Source organism: Punica granatum, chromosome 2 (genome assembly GCF_007655135.1).
Source record: "Punica granatum isolate Tunisia-2019 chromosome 2, ASM765513v2, whole genome shotgun sequence".
NCBI classification, from domain to species: domain Eukaryota; kingdom Viridiplantae; phylum Streptophyta; class Magnoliopsida; order Myrtales; family Lythraceae; genus Punica; species Punica granatum.
Window position 1 is genome coordinate 8,127,476 of NC_045128.1, and position 19,577 is coordinate 8,147,052.

The window sequence follows — 19,577 nt, forward strand, 5'->3', positions numbered from 1 at the left end:
ACTTACTTTGGATTTGATTGTTAAAGAGAATGTAATTTTATTCTTAGACTAATCCGTACCTGCACATCGGCTTGTTCAAAATCAAGAGATAGTGAATGCATTTTATTATTATTATTATTATTATTATTATTATTATATTTAGGTTCTCGACGGCTTCAACCAGCATTGTTTCAGCTCCAAAGTGGGAGTTGATCGGCTCTTGGTGCATGCATGGCAATGGAAATTTTGCAATTTCCAAATTTCTGCAGATCGAGCTCGCCTATGGAATCCTGCCAGCGTTCAGCTGATTGGAGTTAGCAAATGGTGGATCGGTATCCACTTGGACCGCCGGCACCATTTGGCTCTCCCCTACTATGGTTTTGGCCACGCTGGTTTCTTTACATTTTGGGGTCGACGAGTGAGTCCTGGCTGAATTTCACCGCCTGGCGCCTGGTCAAGCCATGTTCTATCTAAAAAACACCGGTTTCATTAGGCGACCTCAATAAAAGCTCGAAACATAACAAATCAACATGTTTATATTATCAGAAAACTGCAATACAGTCGACTCTCTTTATGGAGGATTCCTGAAAACCGAGTATCAGTACAAAAGACTTGGGAAATCATGCTTCCATATGACAATTCCTTTTCCCCAGGAAGTAACCAATTTCCAAAATTTACATCTCATTTGCACAATTCGTCTACTGATAAAACACTCTCTTTTGATCCATCATCTTTTCTTAACATGCCAAACAGGTGATAATGAGAGGAAACATACACATAAAACAAGTCCGCTCAATATATTTATGTAGATTCATAACAAATATTCAGGTTCATCGTTCCCAAAACTACATCATGGCTGAAAAGTTCAGGTCCATCCCCCCCCCCCCCCCCCCGGTAAAACATCACATTTTCGGAAAGGACCCATGAAAAATTCCCACAATACTGTCTTTGAATCCCAATTCATTATTCTGGCCCTTCCGAGGCAATGCCAACGACGTGCTAATGGGGAAAACCCAGTCAAACACATACATTACGGGAAACTACGGTCATAAAGCCCGGTATCGGTTGTGTATATACATCTCATCTCAAAGCCTTTTCCTTCCACCGGAAAACACTCTCATTGTATCCCTAATCAACCTGTCACGGCGATGAAAACCATAACCTTGGCCCTGATAATACCATTGATGTCGTTGACATTTCCTGCACCAACCCAAGCTCAGAACCCTTCGAGCCTGCTCCGATGCTTCTCTTTGATGAGGGATGTACCAGGTTGTATCTCAGAGATCAACGGGACAATCTTCACCAGGCAAATCAGCAACCTCACTCCCCTGCTGTAAGGCCATCAGCGGGCTCCGCGACTATTGCTGGTCCATTCTGTTCCCTTCCAGCCCCAACTACCTTGCCATAGTTAAGGACCTCTGTGCCCTAATTATGCAACTGGAATGTACTCCACCTCCTACGGAAGTCACAGCAACCGGACGATGGGCCTCCCCGGGAAGCCCGCCACCACCACCTCGGCTGACTGCAGGACAATCCGTGCCTCCCAGAACTGCCAAATTCGGAAGGCAAGATTAAATGTTAACCTTTATATATATCTTAGACATCATTACTTACTAGTTGCTTAAGATATAAAAAAGTCGCATAATATTATGAGCTAGTGCAAATATAAAAGTTTGATACATTTCGAGAATGTTTAATGCAACGCAGTGGCATTTGCTTTATAGGGTGCCACCCGATAATAATATATCGAGTGGTCCGAGCTCAATTACTGATAACAGAAGAGAGGGATCCAACCATGTGTACTCATCAACTGCCTTCACCACCCTAGCTAGATATTAAAAAGTTTCATTTAACTTCCCTTTGCGGACTTTGCAAAATTTACTTTCAGTTTTTTGCGTATGGTGATGAGAAAATCAGAAATTATCAAGCTTTCTCATAATTACATGTCGAGAAAGAACCAATGAGATATTTTCGTTATATAAATTTTGACTGTTAGAAAACCATTTACCTCCCGCTGTAATCAAATCACATTCAATTCAGAGCAATAAAACATTTTCATCAGTTAAGCTATTAGCAGAACTCATCTGCTATAAATTCACCTCAACTTCAAGAACATCGCCCAAATCAATCGATAAAACTTCCTGGTCCTTGTGGATCAAAATTCATGAACACCGCCATGAAATCTCGAACTATATATTTCCTGCTGTTCATCACCATGTTCTTGATGGCAATCCTCCCATCACCTGGGCTAGCCCATCTGGCCCCAGAGCCTGGGGAACCCGACGAGGACCTGACGCCACCACATCCCACGTCGCAACAATCGGCAACGTCACCGTCACCTCTTGTCAACCTCCCAGGGCCTCCACCATTGACCGGAGCAGGGTGCTGGGCCAGCCTGAAGGGAATCAAAGGCTGTATATGGCAGATTCTCGATTTCGCATACTCCGGGAGTGTAAGCCAAATCGGTGGAGACTGTTGCCAGGCCTTTGTGGCCATCCCCGAGGATTGCTGGACTAAGATGTTTCCCTTCCAGCCTTCCTTTGGGCCATTGGTCAGGGATAATTGCAAAGCAATAGGGAAGCATTAGAATAATTTTTATTTTCATCTAATTTTCATATTTATTTTCCTTTTTTGTGTTCCTTTTTTTCTTTTTCCCCTGCTTAGATATGTCTCAGGTCTTAGGTTTAATCCTCTGAGGGAATAAAGTTCAATAAATAATTTTTTTTTGTTTTTGAATGGAACAAGAATATATTATGATATCTCAGTCAGACATCTTACTATACAATATTAAGCACCGTGGAGCTATGAAGAGAAAAATCTACATCCTTCTATATAGAGAGAGACAAAAGAAGCCCAATTTTCTAAAGAATTCATCGGTCTGCCTTGGAGAAGTTCTGAGGCTTACTGCTTGCGAACGACAACCAGACGATTGTCCCGGTCAGGTAGAAGAAGATAGAAGGCGCAAATAACGAGATCTACAGCAGACAAACTTGGTATTATTATGATGAACAGATCAAGCACGTGATATTACTTGGTTGGGATGCGTATGAGCTTTAAAAGTAGAATGAGTGAGGAACTTACACTCCAAGAATGAGTTGAATCGAGGACAAAACCAGTGAGAGCGACTCCAATGATCCCGGGAACTGCCCCCACGGTGTTGGTTATGCCCTGAAATGAAAGCACTTAATGCTCGGAGTGTTGAAAACAGACACGAAGGGTTTAACATCAGAAGTAGCCATTATGCTTTATCCTAATAATCTGAGGGGAAAAATAACGGGCTTATAAACCTTACCAGGAGAATACTAGCATATTCAGGTGACATATCTTGATGAGTACAATATAGTCCTGAGAAAATAAAGGATGAATTCGTGATTCTTGAAATAAAAATGGCAACAAAGAATAGAATTTCTATTTATCTCGTTTTAGTATAAAATCAATATTTTTCAATTAGCATGCCCCAAATTTTAGTACCTGACAAGGCAAAACTTGAGAGGGCTAAGCCGCCTGTTAGAATCCCAACAACTTCCCATGGTTCCAGTCCGAGATCTACAGAAGAAAGTGTCATGCATATTGCTGGAGCCAAGAATGCGATACTTTGACAAATCTTTCGGACCTGAACATTAAGAAAACAATAAAAGGACCAACAGGCAAACACAAAAGGTCAAAACCTAACAGGATATGTTTATAGTAGAGGGGAACTAATGATATGAACTCTTGTCTGAACCTTAGTTATTTCGGTCCCATTTGAGATCAAATTGTCAGCAAACTGCGAGGCAACGCTTGTGACGAAGACCGAAGCCAGTGGGGGAAGGATTGAGACCTGGCAATGAATTCCTGTGAGTTTTAAAGGGCATTTCAATAACTATAAGCTTACTTTATCTTCTAATGAATGCCATCAATGGACTTCTCGAAAATGTATAAATTATTGATTTCGAGCCTAATGAACAAAGACACATAATTGCTTACCCAGGCTGCTTCCGTCAAATTCAGGTTCAACTCCTCACTGCCATTACAAGCAAAAAAACAATTTTAAGTTTCCCTTGTAGAACAATTCAAAGAAGTTGGCGTGATAAACAAAATTTTCTGCAACAGGGTATATCAGAATCCGAACATGATGTAAACCCAAAAGAGATAATAATTAAATGGTTAACGTTTTGAATATTGTATTGCTCCTACCTGAAATAAGTCGGAAGCCAAGAAAGACAAGTATAATGACCCCAACTTCCACAGAAATGAGTATAAATCATTGCCCACACAGCTGGAGTTTTGAAGAACGCCTTCCAAGGCACATCCTATCATGATAAATCAATCAAGCACGCTAGTTTTAGCTTACAACTAAGAAATTAGTCTCTATTTTAATGGAAAGTCATGTTAGTTGATTATGATATAAACAGAAACTTATAACAGGATCCCAGGAATACCTTTAGTGTCCCTCCCAACTCCTTCAAAGAGGTATCCCATGATCTATTCATATACATAGGTTGAGATCCTATCAAACAGATAAAATAATCATCTTAATAGTCCATAATTTACAATAAAGTGCCAAACAAGGAGTAAAGTGTTAATTATGACTAATCCCGCAACATGCGTAATATAACTGAGAGCTCACGTGAAAATGATACCGAGGCTACTGAAGGTCCCTTATGCTCTTCTTGCTCAATGAGCTGGAACCCGAAATACCTACATAGAATGTTTCGTTATCACGGATCAGTTCAAGTCAGATCCTCATTCAAGAGTAAGGAAAGAAAGGTAAAGAATGTGACTAATTTTGTAAATGGATAACATTTGTTGATCATTGAGGCTTACCATGCTATCCCTAAAAATCCAAACAGGTAAAATACAGATTCCCAACCAAAGTTTTGGATTAATGGAGGAGCCAAAAGAAGCCTGCAAGATCATCAGAAATTGAACAATTTGTGAAGGTTTCATAGCTTTCTGCTGTTAAGGTTAATACTTAATTACCAGCTACAACAACTTACCCTGTAACACTTCCAACACTTAGACCACCAAAAACGAACGATACTGCCCGTGAACGCTCTTCCAATGGCATTTTCCTGCAAGTTATTTTTGACATGGATGAACAAACATATTTAACTTAAACATATGAATTTCTTTCCTTTTTCATTTTTTGCTTTAAACCTAGCTATGCTTCAGTAAGAAGCAAAATTTTGCCCAAAAACGAGACAAAAGAGAAGCAAAAGCTAAACAAAGATTCAAGCTTCATGAGTTGGAAATTTTCGGAACTGGAATGAAATTCGTACGTGCCTGGCGATAAGGTCAGTTGCAGCAGATGGAGAAACCCCTTCTCCTATTCCAACCTAACACATCAGGGAAAGAAAATAAACACGTAATATAGTAGAGAAAATATGGGAAATATCTTCTATGCAAAAAGAAGGCAATGTTTACGAGAGGAGGTAAACTTTCATAGAAGTGCATAAAATGGTGCATCCATAAATTAGATTTAAGAGGGAAAAGAGAATCTCCAAGTACCGGAAGAAAATATGCCAAGTAGAGAAAATTATCATAGCGACTTAACATACCAGGATTCTTGATAATAGCAGTCCAGGCATAAAACCTGCAAGGACAGGAACAAGAGCCGTTGCCAATGACCACACGAGCACTCCAATCTCAAGAACTTTACTGTACAAAGAAAAAGGAAAAGAAAAAACCACGAAGGCTGAAATATGACTGCACCACTCAGAATGAATTTTGAATAACTCTTCAGTATTGGAAAATGAAAAAGAAAATGATAGGTGGTGTTGGGCCTAGTTTCAGAAACATCAATTTACCATCAACCTGAGATGTAAACTATGGTGGAATCCCCCATTTTATCAGTAACACTAAACAGAAAATTCCTTCCACAAGGATGGGCCAGTATTTACATAAGGAAGGGATTCATTTCACTAAATACAGAGGAGGCATCGAGTACTGACCGTCCACCAAATATCTTGGCAAGCCACCCGCCTGGCAATTGGCTCAGAGCATACCCCCAGAAGAAGGATGACTGCACCAACCCTGCGACTGAAGAATTCCACCCGAACTGGTGGGACATCGGAATTATAGCAACACTCAAATTCACCTGCATCATTGTACAAACAAAACAACTCTGTCAAAAAATGCAATGACTAACAGTGCATCGTTGCCCATCAATGAAGATTATCAGAGGAACTCTGTCAAAGGGGCAACTTTAGTCCTGAATTTTCAGAATCACAATGGAAAAAATTATCCTGTTTCTTTGCAGTCTAATAGCTATAATATGTTAGGCTGCCAAGGTAAATTCTACCCCACTTTTAAAATTTTAATTTATTTCGCCCTTCCGTAATCTTGGGTAAAATAATACCCACATTCTCATGAATTTCCATTAAACAACATTTTACACCTAAAAAGACACAATTTCACATACTAATTAAATGAACTTTGATTGGCGTTGTCTTGTTCCCTTTCCTCATCAAGGATAGATACTTGGTGAAGCCTTCTTAATTAATAAACACGGGTAGAAGCAAATATGAATGTAAGTAATTAAAATCATTTCAGAGCAAGGATGTAATTAAAATACAAATATAGAAACTTCCAACCAGTTAAAGCTTTTTTATTTTATTTTTGAATTTCTGAACCGTTAACCCTTTAAATGAAAAGAGAAAAAAAAAAACATCATCAACAACGAAGAAGGAACAGAAACAAATGTTTTTTTTTTATTTTCAATTTAAGAAAATTTACCTTATCCATATTGCAGATGACAAAAGCAAGTGAGGTGGTGCCAATGAGTTTGTATCTCTGGGGCAGATTCTTCCACGGCGGCCATTTCCCATCAAACCCCACTTCATCTGCGGATGATGAAGAGACCCGGCCGGAATCATCCGGGTCCCGGACCGGGACCAGAGGGACCTCCCCTTTGGCGACCCTCTCGTTCTCCTTGACGGCTGCTTCTCTTTCCCTGATGCTCGAGAGAACCCGGAACTTAGGCCGGTTCTTTGAGGCAGCTAGCTGGGTCCGGTGGGCGCGGAAGGGGGTGTTGAAGAGTGAGCTCTGCGAGGCGGTGGGGCGAGGGAGGAGGCAGAGCTCGTCAGCTCTCATCAGCCTCAAGCTGGCCATAGCTGAAGCTTATACTTTGAACAAATGGGCCTCGGAAACTGAACATGAATTGGCTAATTAACAGAGTTCTATTAGAAAAACAGAGAGAGAGAGAGAGAGAGAGAGAGAGAGAGAGACTTGAAGGGGCCACGCGACGGAGGACGGAGATTGTGGCTCCCATGAAAATGGTATCTATTGGAATATGTTCTTCATCTTCTTTGACTGGAGACTTTGGACCCGACCCGACCCGAATTGCAATTTGGGCCAAACACCCATCCATGCAATTGGTGCAATCATCTTGCATTTTCTATTCCAATGCCGGTCTCTAGTGAAATGAATTTGTAGGAAAGTGATTTTCGAGTTCCACGTGTTAGATCAACAGCAGTCGTAGAAGCATACGCGTCGTACGATGAGAAATACTCATGTTCCGTTTGATAACAGTTAAAATCACAAAAAATTTAACTTTAACTTTAACTCAACACACTATACAATTATTTTTTTTTTCCACAGTCAAAATTAAAGTTATATTAACTCTGAAACCAAACACACCTTGAGGGTTTGTGATAAGAATTGAATTAATTATTGAAGTAGTATATCTATTTGGTTGGACTCATGAGGACTATAAATTTTGTCTAATTTGAAATAAATCCAAAATCTTTCACTGGTTTTCTCGTTTGGCTAGGAATTGCTATTCATAGGGGAAGTCATTATTTTTTTTAGCGTGAATCATGATACTCGAAAATTCAATTGGACCCCGACTAATTCAATCGAACTTCCTCACCTAATCTAGTTGAGTTGAATTTGTATACTAAGTAGTAAATTTCTCCTAGTATGAAGAGTTATTGTTTTGAATCGCAACTGAGTAGGAGATCCGAGTTTGTGGATCGAGTGGTATTTATCTTCTCTTATAATTAGTTGGGAAAGGACAACCAACTGCCATTTATGCTCCGGTGCTCTGGTAAGATATAAGAACTTTCTACTTATCATAGTAGTATATAATATATACATGTATATATGTGTGTGTAAAAGAACTTTCAGAACAGTGGGGTTTGGCCGTTTGGATTCAGAGTTAAACTTATTATGATTTTAATTTTGATTTTGATTGTAGAAAAGGACAAATGAGATGTGATTATAAATTTGACATGGAAAACGTGTATTTTTATTGTGTAATGTAATGAGTTAAAGTTAAAATTAAAATTTTTGAATTAAAAAATGTATATTTTTATTATATAATGTGTTGAGTTAAAGTTAAAGTTAAAAATTTATATTTTTGAATCCAAATGGGACGTTAGTTTTTGGTATTTTACCTGACTTCCCCATTATTGTGAGGAAAATTTCCTTCCCTTAAGCCGTTTATAGCCTTTCATTATTATTTCTATTTTTATGTTTTGACAAAAACATTCAATTAAAAAATGACAATGACATAAAACATTTTAAAATTCTGAACAAATGAAGAAAAAAGAGGATGAAAAGTCTCAAAATGACAAAATTAAAATGGTAATATCGTTGGAGTTTCCATATCCTACCTTTGTATTTTTTAATTTCTTTTACTTGTTCCTTTTGTGTGCATTATAGCCGGGTTACGGCCCATCTTTCTACCAGAAAAAAGAATTAAAGAATTTCAGAAGAGCAAGTCACCTTACCCGTTCTATGGTTTATTGTAGTAAACAATACATAACTTGCGTTTTCGGACCTTCACCTAGTGTTAAATTAAGGTAAGGTGAAAGAAGTATATTATTGTACAATAAATTTGTCGCATTATATATCAATATATATTATAAAATACTTTTTTCAATAATAAATTTCTATGTTGCTCAAAAAAAGAAAATCCTAGGACTGGAAGGATTGCTTTTGCAAAAACAATCATTGCAAAATCCCCCAAATAGAGCCTAAATACTTCGTTAAACATATTTTTCTGAATGTACCCGTGATATTTGGAAGCCAAATGAATGGTAATTAACTAAAATCAAACCGAATTTACTCACAAGGAGTAAAACTTATCAACTATGAATTTTTTCAATTTTTAAGATGTGAGTGTCAAAATTTTATACATAAAAAAATGTGCTTCGAATCAATAGTCTTCCATGAATATATATATATATATATATATATATATAAGATAGTGCAGAAAAGTCTACTTTTGCAGTCTGCCGATCTCATCTCTTCCCCCGCTGGAACGGAGCCGACACCCGACCCAAGAAGATGGAGATGAAGACTGTCCAAGAACTGATGGCAGCCTCTAATGGCGGCCCTGAAACTGTGCCCGAGAGATTCGTCCGTAAAGCTGAAGGAGTAGAAAAAGCAGCAGCAGAAGCAGAAGCTGACGGGCTTCTTCCATTAGCAGATGAAGCCCCCATCATTGATCTGAGCCTCCTTCCTCCGTCTCCTCCTCCCCCTGCTTCTGCGGAAGCTGTTGCTGATGAGCTGCAGAGCTTTCACTCTGCTCTCACTTCCTGGGGCTGCTTTCAGGTCAGCATCCATAACCCGCGAGCTAAAAATCACGAGTAGAGCTCGAAACTTATGTCAATGCGGGGCTCGGGTATGACCATTCCTTTTTCTAGCAAAACGGATATTCTCAGCCTATTGACTGATACTACTAATCCTGGCTACTGTGAGTTGTTATGACGTGTCTAAGATTGTGTACTTTTGGCAGCATCAATTACGAATAATTCGAAAGGTATTTAGCATCGGTTTTCGATTGTTATCTTTCCCCAGGCTATAAACCACGGGATGACCGGTTCGTTTCTAGACCAAGTGAGGGAAGTTGCGAAAGAGTTCTTCGCACTTCCGTCGGAAGAGAAGCAGAGGTACTTGAGGGCAGATGGTGATATGGAAGGCTATGGCAGTGACATCATCCTTTCCGATCAACAAGTGCTTGATTGGACCGACCGGCTGTACCTCACGGTATATCCAGAGGATCGGCGTAAGCTCGATTACTGGCCCCAAAAACCCGATTTGTTCAGGTAGTCATTAATCTGTGTGAAATGATAAAATATCTTTATTCCCTTGAGAATTGTTGAGAGGATTTGCCCCAGCGTGTGAAAGTTGTTCGAATCCGAGTTTTAAAATTTGATCAGTTCGGTATCATTTCGTTCTTAAAAGTCAGCTAAGAACCAAGAATAAACTGCAGGGGAACAATTTATGAGTATTCCTTGAAGCTAAGGGGGATAGCCGATATCGTGCTAAAGGCAATGGCGCTCTCACTCAACTTGGACACCAATGCATTCTTGGAAAAACTCAGGGGAAATGTGAGGATGGATGCTCGATTCAACTACTACCCTCGATGTCCGAGACCCGACCTTGTTTACGGACTCAAACCGCATGCTGATGGGTCGTCTATCACGATTGTTCTGCCCGACAAAGAAGTGGAAGGTCTCCAGTTCCTGAGAGACGGCCGGTGGGTCAAAATCCCCATTGTTCCTCATGCTCTTCTCATCAACATAGGTGATCAAGTAGAGGTAACAATTCTATCCTACTAACTAAAGTTCTAGCAGCCCTTTGAATACTGCGTTTGAACTTTTTGCTGGAGCATCGCGGTTCGGTTTCGACGGCATCAGATAAGAATTTGAAGATGAAAAAACTATGTGTCAACCGGAATTCTGGGCATTGGATTATATGATTTAGTGAACAATTAAAAACATTAGCTAATCAACCGTCTTCTGCGTCGCTCTCGAAAACATTAGGATTAAGTTTCTAGCCAACAGACAAAACTGCTCAGTGACTGATCTGTTGGGCTCATCAGAGCGTGTGCATCCGCTGATGCTACGTGCTATTAACTCAGGATATGATTTGCGTTTGATGAGGCAAATTTCTTGCAGATATTGACCAATGGGATGTTTAAGAGCCCAATGCACAGGGCAATCACGAACGCGGAGCATGACCGGATCTCTTTGGCAATGTTCTGTTACCCAGACGCAGAGACGGAGATCGAGCCCGCTCGTGAGCTCATCAATGAGTCAAGGCCCGGGCTCTACAAGACGGTCAAGAATTACCCAGAGATCTACTTCCATTACTACCAGCAAGGGAAGAGACCTATTGATGCTGTGAAACTTTAGGCTGAGAAAACTGAGGAGAATATATTTGAAAACCACTTTCTTTTTTGTGGTGTTTTCCAAATTTCCGGGGAAAACTAGTAAAAATAAAACAAGAAGAGCAGAGTTTCAAACAGCGCATCTTGGGGGAAATTCTTGCATAAACCATGTGATACCATCACTTTTCTCACGTACACTATATGGTACTCTGTTTCTTAGACGGACACTGGTGAAATTCGGGATTTCCTTTCGCATGATTGAAGGCGATTGTGAAATTCTTATGTTTGTCTCTAGAAAAAATGATTTTGGAGAGAAGTGCATTTTTCGGGTTTCCTCTGTTAGATCGATGGACGAAACAGTTTGTTTTGTTAAAGTACACGCCTCGTATCGAGAAAGGCCAAGGATTCGTGATCGAGATCAATTAAATCATTGAGAAGTGTTGAACTAATAGCCTCTTTGGTTGGATCATGAGAACTATAATTCCAGTATAATTCGAAATGTATCGAAATTCATTGGTTCTCTCTTGTACGCCTGGAATCACTTTTGCGGTGGAGGCTGCATCATAATTTCAAAATGATGCTAAATAGAAGATTCGAGTTTGCGGAGTTGGTTGCTTTTTTTTAATTATAAAAGAGGCTCATAGATTTAATATAATAAAATAGAATTGCGAATAACTAATAAAAGGACACCGGTATCGAATTTGAAACATTTAGATTACCAAAAAATTCGCATGCCTTTACAGTATACACTTTTTTTTTCTGATAATCGGTTTCTCTTTACTTCCTCCCATATTGATTGCTAAAAAAAAAATAAGTAAATTACTAATTTTGTACATTGTGAATGGACACCGACTACCGTATTTGTGCTGTATCAAATCTCGACAAGCGGCTCCTATACTGCGGGAAGAGTCCAACTTAACTCCAAAATTGACATCGGTAGTTTTTTTATGACTCGAACTTAAATGCTCACCAAGAAAGTCGTGCCCCTTGATCATTGAGTCGACCCTAATAGGTTATTATTATCTGTTTTTTCTTTTGGGTGACTATTATTATGTGTTTTTGCTAACCACATTTTTTGGTGTGCACATATGATATTAGACGCTGAGTCAATCCTAATGGATTATTATGATTTTTTTTTGTTACTCTTATTATATGTTTTTGCTAGTCACTTTTTTAGTATGCACACATGATATTCGAAAATTTAATGAGTTTTGACTAAATTCAGAGATTTGAAACAAGTTTGTTCTGAAAAATAAAATTCTCTCGACGGTGAATTTTCTCCATCACGAGAGTCGAACTCGAGATCATACATAAGAGTAACATGCGCAAAATTACTCTCTTTTTTTCCTTGTTTGATGAACGGACAATAATAAAACATGCGTGAATTACTCGAATCATCATGTTAGGATTATTAGACATGTTGCTAAAACACCATATAGCCATAAAGTCTTAAAGCTAAATTTATATAATATAAATAAAGAAAAAAAATAAAAATAAAAGGTGTGTGGAGCCAACAGAGCCTTGCAGTCTGCCAATCTCTCATCTAATCTCTTCCACTGCTGAAACAGAGACAGCACCCAACAAACCAAGAAGGTGAAGATGAAGACTGTCCAAGAACTCATGACGACGGCCTCTAATGGCGGCCCTGATACTGTGCCCGAGAGATTCATCCGTAAAGCTGAAGGAGGAGATCAACAAGAAGCAGTTGCTGACGGGCTTGCTCCATTGGCTGATGATGCTCCAGTTATTGATCTGAGCCTTCTGCCTCTGTCTCCTCCCAGTTCTTCAGAAGCTGCTGCTGAGCTGCAGAGCTTTCACTCTGCTCTCACTTCTTGGGGCTGCTTTCAGGTCAGCATCCATAACCCACAAGACAAAATCAGACGAAGACCTCGAAACTTATGTCCATCGGCTCTGCTATGACCTTTCTCTTTCCGGCCGAAACTCCAAGGTTGTCCTCAGCCTATTCCTTGAGACTTGAGACTAACTCGTTCAGGCATCAGCTTGGCCCTAGTCACAAGTTGCTTTGGCGGGTAGTCCCAGAGTATCGAGGGGGAGCGCCACAACACTACACCCTCTTTGAATGCTCTGGCCTTTCATTAGATTGTGTACTTTCGGCAGCATCCATAACGAATGAATTTGAAAGGTATTTAGCATTGGTTTTCGTTTTTTATCTTTCCCCAGGCTATAAACCATGGGATGACTGGTTCATTTCTAGACCAAGTGAACGAAGTTGCTAAGGAGTTCTTCACCCTTCCGTTGGAAGAGAGGCAGAGATACATGAGGGCAGATGACAATATCGAAGGATATGGCAACGACATGGTCCTCTCCGATCAACAAGTGCTCAATTGGAACGATCGGTTGTATCTCACTGTATATCCCAAGGATCAGCGTAAGCTCAATTACTGGCCCAAAAAACCGGATTCCTTTAGGTAGGCATCAATCTCTATGGAATGATCAAAATCTTATTCCCTTGAGAGGACTTGCCAGAGTTTGTGAAAGCTGTTCGATCCCGAGTTGAATTTGAGCGCTTTGATATCAGTTACTTCTCAATTTAGCTAAGAACAACAAAAATATATGCAGGGAAATAATTGATGAGTATACCTTAAAGCTAAGGGGGATGGTCGATATCGTGTTTAAGGCAATGGCGCTCTCACTCAACTTGGACAGCGATGCATTCCTGGAAAAGCTCGGGGGGAAAGGTGACGATGTTTGCGAGATTCAACTACTACCCACGATGTCCGAGACCTGAACTTGTTTACGGACTCAAACCGCACAGTGATGGGGCGGCTATCACCATTGTCCTGCCCGACAAAGAAGTGGAAGGTCTTCAGTTCCTGAGAGATGGCCGGTGGGTGAAAATCCCCGTCCTTCCTCATGCTCTTCTCATCAATGTAGGTGATCAAGTAGAGGTAAGAATCCCATCCTACTAAATTTTGAACTTTGTTACTGGAGCACCGCATGCAGTTTGGTTTCCAAACACATCAGATGCGAATCCGAAGATGAAACTACATATGGGTGAACTGGAATTTGGGTGTTGGTTTATATGGTTTAGTGAACAAAACTTCGATTCAAAAACATTTAGCTAATCAATCGTATTCCATGGCACTGCAGACGATATCAGATATTTTCATTTTTTATTACTTATACTGTCAAATTACCAATTAAACCCACCACATACGCGGTTACAAGCATTCGTAGCGAGGATACACTTTGTATAGTACGTGTAACTTTCTAGCTGACATACAAATTATTCGGATACTGATGGATTAAGCTCGTCGGTATGGAGCTCAGTATCTGCTGACGCTAGGTGTTGTTACATTTATGATATTTGAGGACATGACGTGAGTGTATTTAATAAGGTAAGGTCTTGTGACAGATGATGACCAACGGTATGTTCAAAAGCCCGATGCACAGTGCGATCCTGAGCAGGGAACACGACCGGATCTCTCTGGCAATGTTCTGCACCCCAGATGCGGAGACGGAGATTGAGCCTGCAAGTGAGCTCATCGATGAGTCGAGGCCCAGGCTCTACAAGAAGGTCAAGAATTACGCTCGCATCTACTTCCATTACTACCTGGGAGAGAAGAGACCTATTGATGCTGTGAAACTCTAGGTTGAGGAGCTCAAGTCCTGTTTCATTGATGGGCCAGGATAGTTTCCCAATTATTGTGAAAGAATACAAGTAAGAATCCACCACCAGCTCGTATTAAATTTAATCCTTTTTTCTTTCGTTTCCTTTCCTTTGGGTTTTATAATGCATTACAATTTGCAGAGCAAGTTGTGAAAGAAGAAAGGCAAATTCTTGTTTCATGTGGGGATGGTCGGAATCTGGGAAAGGCTTTATCTAACTGCTTCTCATCTTCTACTCATGAGCCAAATTCGCAATCCAGCTGCGCTGTCTTACTCCTCATCCTCGGCTTTGGCCCCGGCCTCGAGATGCCTTCGATTCGGGTCCATCAGTCCGAGGCCTCTCTAGGTTTGTCACTCGCGCATTCCATTCTCTCAGCTCTCGTTTCTCGCCATCTACTACCTGGCCAGTTAGTTACTAAACTGGGTAGACCGGCCCCAGGAAGTCGTCATCGGGTCATCATTCTTCATCGATAGTGGTTTACGAAAGAGAACCTCCTTCTCGAGGTCGTTGTTGGGTGTGGAACTTGTTGATCCCAATGATTGTTGATATTTCTCATGCTCGTCGGCCTAAGGGGTACGCACAAAACATTTTTCCCAATCATCCCATTTATCGAACCCATAACCTTTTGCCCGTAATCGTGCTTCACATTCTATGATCAAATCTGCTGGATGATTAATAAAAAACGTTTCATTGTCGACGATGTAAATAAAACAAAGATTCGAGCAAAAATAAATAAAGATAAAACAAATAAAAACGTTGCCGTCAAGAAATGGGCAAAATTAATTTATATTTCACAGAATCATTCCCCGCAAGAGCCAACACCCCAACCCAAGAAGATGGAGATGAAGACAGTCCAATAACTCATCACGGCCACTAATGGCGGCCCCGAAACTGTGCCTGAGAGATTCGTCCGTAAAGCTGAAGGAGGAGAAAAAGCAGCAGCTGAAGCAGTCAAAGTTAAAAGGATTTTGGCTGAAACCTCAACTTATCTTATGAGGTGTATTGTATTGAATATAGATATGTACAAGACGTGTATATGGAAAAAAATAATTACATGATTATAATACAACGTGTATACAAGGAAAATTAGGATTTGAATTAAGTATTTTCTCTATTACTCCCCACAAGCTTAACGGGAAGTTCTCCCCGTGAAGCTTGGATCGAATAGCAGAGAAGCGTGCAGAAGACAGTCCCTTAGTAAGACCATGAGCAAGTTGATCATCAAAATTGATAAACTAAATACGTAGCTAGCCTCGAATGAAATGCTCCTGAACAAAGTCATAATCTATCTCAATGTGCTTTGTTCGAGCGTGAAAGACTGAATTCGCAGTGAGATAAATGGCAAAGATGTTATCAAACCAAAGTGTAGGAGGTTGGTGCTGTGAAAATCCCAATTCTTGAAGTAGTGACTGAAACCAAATTATCTCTATAATAGCATTAGCAAGACTCTTGCATTCGAATTTTGTACTGGAACGAGCTAATGTGCGTTGTTTCTTGGAGCTCCAAGAGATCGGATTAGAATCATGAAAAATACGAAGCCACTAACAGACCTCCAATCATCAAGATTTTCGGCCTAGTCAGCATCAAAAAAACCATGAAGTGTCAAAATGGAGTCTGGTCGGAGGTGAAGCCCATAAGTAATGGTACCTTTGAGGTACCGTAGAATTCACTTGGCCATAAGCCGGTGAATCACGTAGGGGTTACGCATGAATTGACAGACCTAGTTAAATGCATAAACAATATCTGGTCTAGTAAAAGACAAATATTGAAGATTGTCAACCACGTTGCGATAGAGGGAAGGATCCTCAAATGAATGACCATCGTGGAGAGACAGTCAAGAGCCAGCTTTAACAGGTGAGTTAATGGGCTTGCAATCGAGCATGGATGTCCGGACAAGAATATCATGAATGTACTTGAATTGTGTAAGGTAGGGGCTAGGAGAGTCTAACCGTGCTTCCATGCCTAAGAAGAAATGAAGTGGACCATGATCCTTCATAGTAAATTCTTTGTGCAACGCCTCCAAGATAGATCGAAATGGAGCACCCTAAGTCCCGGTCAAGATGATATCATCAACATAGACCAAGAGAAATATAAGGTAGGTCGAATACTAGAGTATGAAGAGGGTGGAATCGGCATTCGAGTCACAAAATCCGAGCTGAAAAAGGAAGGTGCTCAAGCGTTGAAACCATGCACAAGGTGCTTGCTTAAGGCCATAGAGAGAACGTCGAATGTGACAGAAATGATTAGGTTGTGAGGGGCCAGTGAACCCCAGAGGTAGAGACTTGTAGACTTCTTCAAAAAGATGCCCATGAAAAAAGGCATTCTTCATATCAAGTTGTCTGATGGGCCATTACAAGGAGACGGCAATGGAAAGAACAGTTCAGATGGTGACAAGTTTGATGACTAGGCTAAATGTCTCTTCATAATCGACACCCTCCCACTAATTAAAGCCCTTGGTGACCAAGCGAGCCTTATAGTGGTCGAGCGTTCCATCAGCCTTCTGTTTAATTTGATACAGCCACCTGTAGCCAACAACATTCTAAGTGGGAGACGGTGGAAAATAGATCCTAGGTGTTATTTACTCCACTTGCATGGCTACTCACCATTGAGAATGCTTGCGAGCCTGAGCAAAAGAACGGGGTTCTTACAAAGCAGTAGAGACAGAAAAAGCTACAGTATGGCTTGAGATAACAAAGCCTGAAGGAAGAAGAGATCCATCTTTAGATTGTGTCGCCATCCAGTGTGTGTTTTGAAGAACAGGTGGGACAAGAGGAGCCTGAACAGTCTCATATGGGCTAATAGTGACTAGAGCATCCTCAACGTAAGCAACATGACCTGCAGACTGATTAATGACCTCAGGTGCAAATTCTGTCAAAGTAGTGGATGTGGACGAAAGGCTATATAGGACGTTAGGTGGAAGAGGAATATTTGTGGCGTCTAGAAATGCAGGAAAAGTAGTATTGGAAGAAGATGGGAACATACCAGTAGTAGAAGCAGAGCCTGAGGATGACCTTCTAAGTTCCACTGAGATAATCGCGCACCAATCCTGAATGGGAAAGAGCGCTCATCGAAAACCACTTGAGGAGATATGAAGATGTGACTTATGATAGGATTGAGATACCGATACCCTTGGTAATGTGAAGGATAGCCAAGAAAAACACATGGCTAAGAGTGAGGTTCCAACTTGTGATGAGTGTAAGGACGTAAATTTGGAAAGCAAAGACATCCAAATACTTGTAGATGACTATAATCAGAAGGATGACTGCTAGTTCCACGAGGCGCAACGGAAGCGAAAAAGGAACAGAAATTCAAAATTTCCTACCCGTGAAACTAATTCCAAGACCTACTAGAAGAATAAGAGTAAATAAAAGCGTACCTGGAATATTTAAAATTGTCGACCGAGCGTCCCACGCGTGACGCCTCTACCGGTATCCACACCGACTTTGTCGACGAGTCTTCGAAATCGGCGGTGCTAGCGGCCAACACTCGAAAGAAACACCGGTGCGACACCCGGAATTATTAAACTTAATTGGACTTAATGAGTTTAACAATTCAACTCAATAATCTCATTTTATATACATACATGTATATCATATATACACGTGCATATATGTTGTATGTTATCTATATCTAATATCTCAATACACTGCCATGTATATATAATGGCTTGGGGAAAGGATTTCAAGCCATTTGACCGGTGTGGGACAAAAAGGATTTAAGGATCCCAATTGTATCTTATATACATACACATATAGCCATATATATATATATATATATGTATTTGCATGCGTGCACAGACACATACAAACATATATATATTTATGTATATTACTTTTGTGGGTTATTGAATTTAATAAATCGAGTCTAATTAATCGACATATTTAATCTCATTAAATATCCGATTAATCGGTCGCACCTTAAATCGTATAATCTCTATTAGACGATTTTATTTGTTTCAAAATATCCCGTCGATTTAGTCGTCGTGTGTGACCCTGTAGGTTCCCAATTACGTTGACAGTAATATCGAAATCTCTATTTCAATATTACAAACAGTGAGCGGCATCTAGCAATGCATTACTATTACTCAAGTAATCGGAAAGTCAATTTCTCGACAAACCTTGTGACCTATGCTACCGTGTAATATAATCCCTTTGTCCTCTATATCTCTATTGAGCCCAAGGCATGGTCGATGACATCCTTGTATGGCTCAATATCTCTTTTTCTTGGTTTACCGGGTAAGTCTATCAGAACAAATGAGCTCGATATCATTATATCGACTCATTTGGGTATGCATACACTTTTAGACTTAACCACCAAGTGGCCGTGAGATATCGCTCCCGTTTTGTAGGAGGAACAAATCCTATCTTGGTCACTCACATTCTTTTCCATGCTTTGTGGCATACCCAATAACTATCTTTATAACCAGCCTGTTACGGTGGCGTTTGACAGTATCAAAATATACGACATTACACGTAGGAATCCATGGTGACCTCAAGTCAAAGGACCATTACACTATAGTCACTTTGAGATATGCTAATGACAGTCACGTAACAACCCATGTAGCAATCTCATGGCGGATCAGTCCAATACACATTACTCTTAATGTATACATGTGATGTGATTTGATATCTCCATATCCATGACCTGTGAGACTTGGTCATCAATCAACACCCACAATAGTCTAACCGTATTATCGTTGTCCTAATTAACGATAATACTTTGACTATGGACATTTAGGAATAATGTTCGGTAATTATAGGATCTCACAATCAAGTCACACTTGATGCCTATTGAACATACTATTCCAAGGACATTATTGTATAAAATCATATTTAACGCAATCTACACAATAACAGATATGCCTCG

The 19,577-nt window shown here is 40.2% G+C and overlaps 2 protein-coding genes and 1 pseudogene across 5 annotated transcripts; 2 read left to right on the plus strand and 1 right to left on the minus strand.

The window, feature by feature from the left end:
* Positions 1-886: 886 nt before the first annotated feature.
* Positions 887-7,240, minus strand: LOC116197498 (probable anion transporter 6, chloroplastic). Of its 4 annotated transcripts, XR_004155053.1 has the most exons (17): positions 6,697-7,240; positions 5,913-6,058; positions 5,520-5,619; positions 5,245-5,297; positions 4,959-5,033; positions 4,786-4,866; positions 4,589-4,659; positions 4,401-4,468; positions 4,156-4,271; positions 3,946-3,982; positions 3,704-3,799; positions 3,451-3,592; positions 3,272-3,324; positions 3,061-3,147; positions 2,885-2,954; positions 2,079-2,517; positions 1,392-1,528 (listed from the first exon to the last, which is right to left on the minus strand). XR_004155053.1 is itself a non-coding variant. In XM_031527660.1 (16 exons), the coding sequence occupies exons 1-16, from the start codon at positions 7,069-7,071 to the stop codon at positions 1,374-1,376; spliced, it is 1,725 nt and encodes a 574-aa protein (XP_031383520.1). In that variant the 5' UTR covers positions 7,072-7,240; the 3' UTR covers positions 887-1,373. The 4 variants fall into 4 exon arrangements, 3 of the variants coding, with proteins under 3 accessions (XP_031383520.1, XP_031383519.1, XP_031383521.1); XM_031527660.1 differs by lacking the exon at positions 2,079-2,517 and having other exon boundaries at positions 887-1,528; XM_031527659.1 differs by lacking the exon at positions 1,392-1,528 and having other exon boundaries at positions 1,930-2,517.
* Positions 7,241-9,183: 1,943 nt separating this feature from the next.
* Positions 9,184-11,299, plus strand: LOC116194289 (protein SRG1-like). The gene is made up of 4 exons (XM_031523063.1): positions 9,184-9,519; positions 9,766-10,013; positions 10,181-10,508; positions 10,869-11,299. The coding sequence occupies exons 1-4, from the start codon at positions 9,253-9,255 to the stop codon at positions 11,103-11,105; spliced, it is 1,080 nt and encodes a 359-aa protein (XP_031378923.1). The 5' UTR covers positions 9,184-9,252; the 3' UTR covers positions 11,106-11,299.
* Positions 11,300-12,580: 1,281 nt separating this feature from the next.
* Positions 12,581-15,308, plus strand: LOC116198000 (annotated as a pseudogene).
* The last annotated feature ends 4,269 nt before the right edge of the window (positions 15,309-19,577 follow it).